Source organism: Primulina huaijiensis, chromosome 16 (genome assembly GCF_012295235.1).
Source record: "Primulina huaijiensis isolate GDHJ02 chromosome 16, ASM1229523v2, whole genome shotgun sequence".
NCBI lineage: Eukaryota > Viridiplantae > Streptophyta > Magnoliopsida > Lamiales > Gesneriaceae > Primulina > Primulina huaijiensis.
In genome coordinates this window covers 19,761,298-19,773,373 of record NC_133321.1, presented here as the reverse complement: position 1 = coordinate 19,773,373, position 12,076 = coordinate 19,761,298, and the positions used below count along the sequence as shown (strand labels likewise).

Below are 12,076 nucleotides of genomic sequence, written 5' to 3'. Positions count from 1 at the left end.
TTCAAGTCGGAAAATGTTAATTCAAAAGGCCAAATAACCGTGCCACGTGGAATACTCGGATTGGGTGTCGATAGCCGGAGCTCACCGCAAGAAGTAAAAATCGAGTGCTTTGATCGCAACAGACGGTCTCGATTGAACAAGATCGTACACGTGGACGGCCACATCTTTCGAAATTGTTCGATTTTTAGATTAATCGAGGAAATGCTTGTGCAGATTTTTAAAAAGGGGTTTTTCCTTTTGTATATTTGTAATTGACACTAAAATCGTGTTTGTCGAGTCGAGTGATGCTCGACGACTACAAGCTTAATCGACATAGTACTTAATCATTTAAGATAATATATGTTACGTTGTTTTTAGACAAATTTTATTTATTTTATTATTTATTGTTAGATGTGAAAAATGATATTTTTATAATATTTTACGTCAAGCTTAATTTTTATAATAATCAAAGTTAAAATATAGTCTTTATATTTCAATTTATTATAGAATAAGTATATTGAAAGACATATATCATAGATCTATATATGTGAGACGGTTCGACTCAGTCCATATATAAAGTGAAAAATAACATTTTTAACAAAAAAAAATTAATAAGACATGTCACATAAGAGATATATCTCACAAAATGCACTCGTAAAACGATTTCATATTAAATTTGTTTGTATATTATATCAACATTTATCATCCACCAAGCGNAAAAGCCATAAAAGAAAGTTTGAATTGATTGTTAGAGAAAAGTAGGTCGTGAAAAAAGCTCGTTAATATCGAGAGATGTAACGTCTCTCTTCGTTCCTTGTAGGCCAAGCTAGCACTAACTTATCATCTTGAAATTGATTGCAAAAATTATTTTTGGATCATAATAATAATCATAATATTTTGCCATCATTTCATAAAATTACATACCAAAAATATTGAAAATATATTTTTAACTAATTAGATTAAAAATTCCAAATGATTTACAAACTTGAATATTGTATAAGATCTTATACTCTAATATATCATGTTTTTTACTCTTTCTGATGACCAAATGATTTACAAATTTGAATTCTATTTTTATCAATAAATTTTGAGTTGAAACTTCCGACAAAACCATTGAGATTATGCAAAAATGCTTGTAAGAAGTAATTTTGTTTGAGTCAACACATGACATTAACAGTTACGTTTATTAACTATTAGATAAATATTTCATGAAAATATTGTTTAATTAAAGTGGTCATTACACACACATACTGTAAGGCCCGAGAAGTTATCAATTTTGTGAGACACCGAAAAGAAAATAGTATTGATGGTATTTTTGTAATTAAGTGAAAAAATACTTGATTGCAATTTCATAATTATTGTATGGCAATTTTGTAATTGTTGAGGGCTGAATTGTAAATAGTGAAGTTTCATGAGCTAAAGTGCAATATTGGATTGAGTGGGACACTTGTCACCACCATACAACTTGATATATATATCACAATCTCCAATTCATACTCCAACAAAGAAAATCGAGAACAGCTCCAGAGAAGTGCTCAAATTTCTTGTGATCTTAGAAATCTATTTGTGCATGATCCGGCCATCAGAATTTCAATCCGAGCACAGTACTATACTCCTCTCGTCGACAGCTACTACAGGACGTAAGTTTTATGGAGTTCTGTTATCATTTGAAATTATGATATTAGAGGAATTATTATTTGATTATTATATGGTGTTTTGGATATGTTAGACATCGTAAAATCGAAGTCAGATCGAAGAACATATTGATTATGGAATTGTTATGATTTTCTGATTATATTGATTGAAATTGAATAGATTTGGATTATGGATTGATTACATATTGTATTGGATATGGGTTATGATTGGTAATTGATATCTGTTGATATGGTATTAACGGGAATATCGGGATTGTACAGTTATGCCATTGATTTTGAATTAAATTCAGATTGATCAGATTCGATATTGAATTGGGAATGAAATGTTGATATTGTTATTCTCGATATGTCCTTTCAGATTGATAGAGACAGTCTTGAATTCAGAACTTCTATTCTTCAGATCGAGACTACAAAAAGAAAGGTATAAGTCAATGTCGAACCCGGGAGAATGACTCGAGTTAGATATAACTTGAGTTTCCCTAAACCACATACTTATTGTTATTATATGCATTGATTTGAATTGATATGCTTGTTCTATTGATTTATAGAAAACGTGATTAGACGATTGGTCTTGTGACAGAGGTGCCAGACTGTGATAGAGTAGTCACTGGACCATTGCACATTGTCACAGAGGAGTTATTGGCGGAGGTGCCAAAGTCTTTGACGGATATGTCAAGACACTAGATGTTTGGTTTATATCGATGTTTGATTAGGAGTGGATTTCCTTCTATTACTGAGATTCGATATAGTATGCCAACGTCTGGAAACCGAGATCCCTAGACTAAGAATGAGTCTAGTCTGAGCCGTAGAGTCACGAGTTGATTTGTGTTTTCAGATTTAATACATGTTATTGATATTTGTTTCATGCTTTTATATCGATTATATGATTGCATGTTTTGTTGATTTATACTGAGATGTATTTCTCACCGGAATTATCCGGCTGTTGTCGTGTTTGTATGTGTGCATGGCAACAGGTGGGACAGGATCAGGGTCAAGGAGAGATCGTGATTAGAGTGGAGACTACGGACTTCGATGTAAATAGGGTTTGAACACTGGATAATTAGTTGTTGAACCTTAGATATAGATGAATGTATGTTGTACAAGACTTGTACTTTTATACTGATATGTATAATTAGATTGATTCCATTACGTTCCGCACTATATTTTAAAAAAAAATTGTAGACACAGATTAATTACATTGATCCAATTATCCCAATGACGATTAAGAAAATGATTAGCGTCCGGGTCCCCACACATACACACAGAGACAAATGATTCTATATTAGTACACATTGTTGTGAAAAAGTAAAAATTTACGGTAAAAAGTAAAAATCTCAAACTCTCAAAATTATCACACTACACACTTTATAATATTTTTCTCTCAACTCAATTGTGATTTTATTCACAAATGAGAGATCTATTTATAGAAAATCTTTACAAATAATCCAAAAATAAATTACATTATTACATTCATCATCACATACAAATTTCAATCTTCAACACCTAATTTTCAACATTCAAATATTCAACATTCAATATTCAATATTAAAATATTAAATTTCAACACACATTGTTTATTTATTTCATAAATATTTCATGAAATATTGTTTAATTAAAATGGTTGCACCCCAAACCGAAAGCGACGTAAGAAAAAATACACAATGAATATTTACAACAACTAATTTTTATCGTTATCTATTTACGAAAATGATATAAGAAACTCATTATAATTTTTAACCCATTATGAGATTTCTTAAATCTTATTTAAGGATATGCATTACATAAAATACCAACGATGTTGGGGACAATGCAATGCCATTTTATTTATTTATTTATTTTTGAGAAAATGGTGAATCGATCCATTATTTTGTTGTTATTTAAGAAAGTATATTTAAGTTAACTTTATATATTCTCACCGCAAATTTAGGGTTAGATTCCAGCAGTTGATATTAGTCCAAGTGCAGATCTCGAATTTACTCTAGGCCTGAAATAACGAAGGTGACCGTTAGAATGGGGTCGGAGGGTATTCCGGCATAACCCCTCCGACGCTCAAATCAAATACTGCGAGTGGAATGAGAGATCAGCTAAAGGTGCTCCTAAAAATCAATATAGTGAATGAATGAATTGGACGTTCAAACCTGGTATTTATAGGAGCGTACATGAGATCAATCATGGGCCACTTACCTAGCTAATTAGGAATGGGTCAGGGGTCCAAGGTCTTGTTTGGGCTTGATCTTGATTGACTCATTCATCGGATATCACTTATATATCTGAATAAGATCAAAATTTATCCAAATGGACCAGTTCACAATTATTTTTTAAAATTATTATTTTATTTAAATATTAGAATGATTTATATTTTAGAATATGTCAAGGTTATGGATGAAAAAATTAAAAAAAATGTTATAAATAAAAATAAACTAAAATTGCACTGAGACCAATTATAGAAGTGTCCTCTAATTCTATTTTATATCATTAACATGTGTGTGTGATATTTCAGCCTTGCTAATGCTAAAGATAATTTAATGTCAAGAAAATATAATATAGGAAAAAAATTCTATATAATTTGTTTTTTAAAATTTTGGTAATCTATGTTGTAAATTTCAGTTTTAGTTCGATATCTTTGTTAATTTTAGATTATTTTCGAATTGACACCGACGTTGCACAAATATAGTGTCAATGTGATGATGATGTGTATAGTGTCATATTAGCACTTCTAATAGAAAAAGACTAAAATTGTCAAAAATAAAAAATATAGGTGATCAAAAATAGTGAAGAGTCAAAATTACATTACCAAAAACGCAGTTTTCCCTATAGTATATGTAACGACTCGTGCTATTAGAATACTACTAAATTTTTTTTTTTGAAAGCTCTTTTCGAAATACAGTCAAACCTATGCATGCAATAAAAGCTGTCAATCCATCATTTAAAAAATCATTCAACTACTGAATAAAAATGCTACAGGTAAACAAAAGTATAAATATCATCAAATCCCTATACTACTGCATTAAAAAAAACTTTGATGTAATAATTGAAATCTTGTCAAATCCTCAACATGTATAAGGGATGTGAAAGGGTAAAAACATAATGTATCATTCCTACTCAAAACATATAATATGCGGAAAAACTCTGGACCTCGGGTTAACGTGCGCATACCCACTCCGCCTACTCAGTCTTCGGCACCTCCAGTCTCCAAATCATCATGCTCACCTGCATCATTCACACCTAATGAGTCTAAAGACTCAACACATCTGAACCGTTATGGCAAATACATATACATAACATGCAAAAGTGAAAAGTGTTGTAGTTAAAATACATTTCATGATCTTAAAACATGAACTTAAACATAACATGTCAAGCATAAGCGTATCCATAACATATCTCATCATATCGACATATATGTGTTCATTTTCTTTATTTGAATTCAGATCATTAGTTGTGACTTTCGTATCAGCTCTATTCGATGGATCCATCTACGTATGACTGCGGTACCCGACGGCGGGGACATCAACGACAATATTACCCATCCACTGAGCATTAGCCTTACATGTTCGTGTTTGTGTTCGTATTAGTCACAACCAACTCTCAACTTTCAAAACATATCATCATATTCATCACTTATAAAAAGTTTGCATGTACGTAAACTTTCCTTAAACTCAAGTATGCAACGTATTTTTCATAATTCCATAAAAAAATCACATTTATGATTACATGTGCATTTAAAACATGTCAATTTTTTTATCAGGGCGCTGTCAGGACTGCTAACTCGACCCGGGTGCAAAATGATCATTTTGCTCCTAGAAACCCTAATTGATCATTTTATCTCTGGACCTTAAAATTTTGACCCGAAGCCAAACATACTCCTTAAAACACCTCAAAACATATTTATAATAATTTCCTAGACGTAACCTCGAGCTCGTCCTGTAACTTTTACGATTGGTCATTTTGCCCATAGAATAATTGATCATTTTATCTCTGGACCTTAAAATTTCGATCCGAAGCCAATCATACTCCTTAAAACACCTCAAAACATATTTATAATCATTTCCTACACGTAACCTCGAGCTCGTCATGTAACTTTGACGATTCGTTTTAAAACTTAGACCAGGGTCCTGGTTTTAACCAGAATCAACCCGAAACTCAACCAAACTTTCTCAAATTTTAACCACCACTTATTCACACCCTACCAGCCCATAAAAAACCTAAATCAGACCAATTAAGATCCTCGTAAGCCACTAAAACCTTGCTGGAATTTTCTGTTCTTTGCAACCTACAAACCCTAATGTAGTAAACTCTCAAACTTTCGACCATAGGCCTAACCAACTCGAACTAGCCTTGAACCAACGTTACCTAGGACCAAGCCCAGGCCGTGGAACCCCTCCTGGACCAACCCTACTCACGCCCACTGCCTGTGCACTCGACCATGCTTGAATCCCCCGAGGACAAGCCAAAACTATACCCTACTCGACTCGTGCGCCTCGATCCACTCTTAGGCCGTGACCAGCCATGCATGAACCTCCCTAGACCACGGCTTGGATCCACCAAGGTCCGCATCATGACTTGGTTCAGCTCTACATGGCCGTATCTTTCTTCTTTCCCTCACCCGATCATCTAATGCCCTAGATCTCCAAGATCCGATCGGCCCTCTCCCTAGCCACATCTCGACGTGCACTCGGCCCTTTTTCCTCCTAGATCTCGACGTGTTTAGTTCCTAGAAACTTAGATCTAGCAGAGCACAAAACATAGAAAACGTGAAGTACATGTAGAAAAATATGCATATTTTGTGACAAAACCTTGCAAAAACGAAGAAACATAATAGATCTAATAATTTCTCATGCATAAACACCCAAATCAGCATATAATGATGTGAATGATGAGAAAAATGAGAATTTGGGCATGTCTTTGCGTATATACACTCGAAACCTTAGAGATAATCGCGTAGAACTTGCATCGGAGAGACGGGGAAAGATTTCTTCGCAAAACTTGGGAGAATTTCAAAGGTGAGAAGCTACTAGAATTCGAAGAAGGCTGCTGGAGGATGATGAAGGGGGCGGCCGAAATAATGAAGTATAGGTTTAGGGTTTAATTGTAGGGTTAAGTCATAATATTAAGTGCTAATGAGCTCTTAATTAAAAATAAAGAGATTAAAATGATTTTAGGCCCATTAAACAATAAAATAGTCTCATTAAGTCAAAAAACACTCTCGAAAAATATTTCGTTTGGGTACGTTTTTGAAAATATTGCCTGAACCCTCAAAAAGTTCCCCGACTCGCTAAATTTTGCGTACCGGTTAAAGATATGACCCGATAAGTAAAAATACCTTACCAAGACCCATTTCCGAAAATCACCTTCAATTACACCATATATTAAATAAGTAAAAATAATTATTTAATAAAAATATTTTTCATTAATTATCATCGGTCTCCGTTCCTCGCTCGAGCGCGAAATACTACTAAAGGTCCTAATTAATACGTGAAACTTTAATAAACCATACAATAAACCACATATCCATGCATAATCATGTATTCAATGCTTTAAAATAATTAAACACATGTTTTAGTACAACCCTATATTGCATACAGTCAGGTTATGTAGCTCGAATTTCTTAGATCTTACAATATAAATTGTAAAATTATGGATAAATTATTTGAGTAGAATGTATAATAATATCAAGTAAGTAATGATATATTTGATTTAACTGATTAAATTTAGGATAATATGATAAATAAATATTGTCATTTTTAATGATTAATAAATATAAATTAAATGAAATATAATATTATAATTTTTTTATTATGTGAGACATATAATCACTTCATAAAATTATAATCAAACATTTGATTATTAAACAATTCGATCTTTTATCAACCTAATCCGGCATAACATTAAAGAATAATAAAATAAGATCATGAAAAGGAAAATGTCTTATTGAAAATTCCAGAGTGGAACTTAAAAGCAACTTGTTAAGCCAGAGTGATCCAATTTCACTCCACAAGACTATTAGTAGAGTAACTTGGATCAATCCACTCTTCTATTATTTTGATAGAAAGTTGTGTTGAAATGGTAGTAAGTTCGCCATTTTTGACATGCCTAAACTCAAATTTGATTTAATTGTGTAAAATAATCGTTAGACAACTAAGAAATTAAGAAATTTTTTTTTTATATTTTGATAATGAGATTAAAAAATCAACTAAATTGATTGTGATTCAAGAACGCTTGAGTTCAAAGATGATATGATGTATGTTATGTAATAACACAAAACTCTTGTAAGACGGTCTCACTGATCAATTTCGTGGGTCGAATATTTTATATGGGTCATCCATGAAAAAGTATTACTTTTTATTGTGAATATCGGTAGGATTTACTCGTCTCACATATAAAAATTCGCGAGAGCGTCTCACAAAAGAGTTACTCATGTAATAATATATGAATAGCAAATCCACACATACATATAAACTAGTAAATTAAATCGGGTGAATTCAAGAATCTATTTTACAATAAGTAGGTCTATTGTGAGACGGGTCAACCATGCTCGTATTTATAATAAAAAGTAATATTTTTTTATGGGTGACCCAAAAAAAATACTCGTCTCTTGATTTATGAGTCCGTCTCAGAATAATTTTTTGTTTGACAATTGATGAAATCTAACTCAAATTTTTAATAAAATTATTTATTATTTTTTAAAAAAAGTTTCTATATCATCGTTGCAAATCCCATAAAATCAATTGTTCAGGGGTTCAATGAACAAATACGAAAATTCCGAAGGGTTATTTCGAACAAGCTGCGTCTATAAGTAAGCCTCTCCGGCTCTGCAAATCTCGGCCTCCGTTTTCAGCATCTCGATTTCTCTATTCACCAAACAAACCCTTAATTCATCATCCTATGCATACACCTTTGGCTGTATCTATGCATCACGCCTTCACACAAACACAAAATCAACCCAGCTGCTCTTTTTGATTTACATATACAAGCCCCATCTCTTCTCCCTATCCGAAGCCCTAAGTCTCTGTTAACCCTAATTTCTGTCCAGCTTTCCGATTCCATGGAAACATTGTAATTAAGAGTTTATTCTGATATCATCTGGATATCGAATTTTAGGTGTTAATTCACGCAAGTTCTGTCTTTTGGAGTTTTGGAAAATGTTAATCTATTTTTAGATTATTTTTTAAATTCAAATTTGCATATCGATTGATTATTTATTTGTTTTTCTTGTCGCTTTTGAACAGTGTTAATCATCTGTAATATTTGATTCACGAATCAAATTCTTGATACCATCGGAAGTTACTACGTCTGAGCTTCGCCTGAATACCAATTTTGCCCCTTGTTTCTCTAGGTTTTTTGTAACTTTGAAAAAAGCTCCGAGAAAAATGGCAGGAGGCGGAAACAGGAGAAACGAGGGATCATTTACAGCTAGCAACACCAATGTTTTTGCTGCACTTGATAGTTTGAGGAAGAAGAAGAAATCTGACAAAGAGAAGAGCTCTTCGAAGGGTCTTGCAAAAGCTGCTTCTGGGAAATTGAAGGATGCTGAAGACAAGCCGCAGGTGTACTGGGCTCCGACACCATTGACAGTGAAGTCGTGGGCTGATGTGGATGATGAGGATGATGATGATTACTACGCGACCACTGCTCCTCCTCAGGCGATATGGGCTGGTTCTGGTCCGAATAAAGCTGAAGAAATGCAGCAACTTGACCCTGTGGAGGTATAGGCAACGAAGGATTTTTTTAATAATATGGAGTTCGTTTTCTTTGTGCAATGTTGTGGTTGAATAGATGTGTTTGCTAGTCATGTTATTCTTCATGCTGAAATATGGTTAGTTCTTGTTAATGTCGTACCGCTGGAAATTATGCATGTGTACTTTGCATTTAACCACTTGTGGTGTATAACAAATTAATGCTAGCTATATCTTGATTTTATATTCTTAGAAGGTTTTTTATGCATGAATCTCTAGCGTTTGTTGTTCTGTCATTAAATTTGTACATGTGTGAAAAGTTTTTTACTTGTCTGGGATCTTAAAACAGGTTCTTTTATTGCATCAACTGCTGAATTGTCTTGTTATGGTTTGTATGGTTACGTGTCTCAAACAATAACCGCCACAACTTAACATTTAGCAGGATTTTCTTTCTCCCGCAACGCTTTTATGTTACTTTTTTACTAGTGTCTGAGTAAGTTGTCAATTATTGAGTTCTTATTCCTCATACAAGGGTATGATTTGCTTGAGTCAGTGACAGCACGGGTTTTACCCTTTTCCTTGCTAGGGTTTAATGTTGATGTTACCGGATATTTTTTGATGATTTTTTTAATCTATGTTATTTGTACAAATTGGAATTATGGTGTCATTACAAGATCGTTACCCCTTATCTTTCCGTTCTTTTATCAAATAGGAAAATTCAAAAATGTGTATCATTAGTGATTGTGATTCTCTGTCATACAATCTTTTCGTGTGAGCTAATACAGTGTAATGACGATATTAATGAACTGATAATGTCAGAAGAGACAAATAATTATCTGGTATGAGTGGTGTGTACTCTGGGCCTTTTCCCTTGAGTTGTGTAGTTCTCAATAATTTTATTTCTGATTAATTTGTTAATTTAAAATAAGGATCCTACATTGTACGGGAATAAAATGCTTTATTCAACACTAACTGCTACAATATTGATAGTGTATTCCATATTGATGTAAAGAAATCAAATATGAAAACTTCTCAATCTCATATCAAAAGTACGTCCTATAGCCCACTTCTTTTCCCTAGTCTTTTATCGGTTTTGTGAATTATGATTAAGACTTCCACATCTTTAATTACGACTTTTGATCGCACGCAAAGCACTGATTGTGAATATATTTGTCACGATCACTGTGACTTTCTGCTGAGACCGTAACGACTCTTTTATGCTTCTTGACTGAAGAAATATCAGAGTATAGCATTTAGAAAAAGCCCATCATATCCAAGAAACATTTACTGACTCTAATAGTCATTGTTGTTTGCTAATTGTTTGAATCATGAATTATATGTTGGTTTGAAATGCATGAATTGTATTTGTAACTTGCTAAGATTTTTCAACCAAATTTCAGGAAAGCGAAAGTGAAGATGAACTTCTTGTTGAAGGCGACGATGATGTGGAAGAGGAGCCCGAAAATGAAGCAGAGGTGCTAGCTCAGCCTGAGCTAATGGACAAAAAGCCTGTTGAACTTTCTCTAGCACCTAAGGAGGCAGAAAGGCAGCTTTCTAAGAAGGAGATGAAGAAAAAGGAGCTTGCCGAACTGGATGCTCTATTGGCTGATTTTGGAATTAATCAGAAAGAGAAAGCCGAAGATGAGCTAGCTGGTGACTACATTTCTTGGATTCTTTTAAAAAATATTTACTGCTTATCTCATCATGGTCATGATAATTTCTGATAAATTCGTTAGTTCTGTGGTCTAACTATAAATCCTACGACTCTTTTTATGCCATCTGCGGTCTTAATAACTTTTTGGTCGTTCTGATTTATTCATGGTACCTGTTTTTGTAGAACTGAATTGAAGAAGCAGGTTTCTCTATTCACCAATCCTTTTATCTAAAATTTTTCTAATTGGTACTGGTTTGGTACGTTTGTATTTTGGTCTATATAATGATGAAAATACAAGGTTATACGAGCCTTTCAAACCACCAAATACCTTTGCCAAATCTGTGGAGCTTAAGCTGGATTTCTCTTTCTTAATCCATACGCAGATGCCTCCAATGAAAAGGACGGACAGTTGAATGAAGGTGCGGAGAAGGACAATGGCCCTGCTGAATCAAAAAGCGCAAAGAAGAAGAAAAAGAAGGATAAGACTGCAAAAGAGCCGAAGGAACCTCAGGATCGGCTCCAGCCTGATGGCTCGGATTTTCCTAATGGACAAGGAAAAAACGCTGCAGTTGAAGAAGTGGAGGAAGATGCGTCTGCTGTTGATTTGAAAGAGCGGCTCAAAAAGGTGGCATCTTCCAAGAAAAAGAAATCCAATAAAGATGTTGATGCTGCTGCGAGAGCTGCTTCCGCTGAGGCTGCAGCAAGGAGTGCAAGACTTGCAGCTGCGAAGAAGAAAGAGAAAAGCCATTACAACCAGCAGCCAATTCGGTAAGAAAAGATTATCACGGCTACTTATAAATGGAGCTGAATTTTTCATTGTTGGCTAATAAACTCAAATCTCCTGTCCGGTTTATTGGTAGATAAACTTCACTATGATGTTACATTTCCCTGACCGTATTGGTTGCTGCAATCTTGTTATCTTCTAGTACTTTGGACGTAATAGATCAGTTTGTAACATACTAGTACTTCTGTATCTATCCTCATCTTTTATTGAATGTCATTAGTTAATGGGGTGAAATTTTTTTTTTTTTTTTATCTCGACTTACCATTTAAATTTGAACCAATATTTTATCGGAAAAAAATTATTTAAAAAGTTTGAATTTTATCGGTACTAC

General features: G+C 33.6%; 1 protein-coding gene across 3 annotated transcripts; it reads left to right on the top strand.

Moving 5' to 3' along the window:
- Positions 1-8,439: 8,439 nt before the first annotated feature.
- Positions 8,440-11,964, top strand: LOC140961517 (uncharacterized). 3 transcript variants are annotated; one of them, XM_073420093.1, is made up of 4 exons: positions 8,440-8,732; positions 8,968-9,337; positions 10,708-10,960; positions 11,345-11,964. In XM_073420093.1, exons 2-4 carry the CDS (start codon positions 9,002-9,004, stop codon positions 11,731-11,733), a joined length of 978 nt encoding a protein of 325 aa, XP_073276194.1. In that variant the 5' UTR covers positions 8,440-8,732; positions 8,968-9,001; the 3' UTR covers positions 11,734-11,964. The 3 variants fall into 3 exon arrangements, with proteins under 3 accessions (XP_073276194.1, XP_073276195.1, XP_073276193.1); XM_073420094.1 differs by having other exon boundaries at positions 8,861-9,337; XM_073420092.1 differs by having other exon boundaries at positions 8,440-9,337.
- Positions 11,965-12,076: the final 112 nt, after the last annotated feature.

What these genes read in the sequence shown, in the direction of transcription:
- LOC140961517 (XM_073420093.1), top strand. Translation starts at nt 9,002, where the DNA reads ATGGCAGGAGGCGGAAACAGGAGAAACGAGGGATCATTTACAGCTAGC. An exon ending in AGCAACTTGACCCTGTGGAG is followed by an intron (nt 9,338 to 10,707) that starts GTATAGGCAACG and finishes ACCAAATTTCAG; the next exon opens with GAAAGCGAAAGTGAAGATGA. An exon ending in AGCCGAAGATGAGCTAGCTG is followed by an intron (nt 10,961 to 11,344) that starts GTGACTACATTT and finishes ATCCATACGCAG; the next exon opens with ATGCCTCCAATGAAAAGGAC.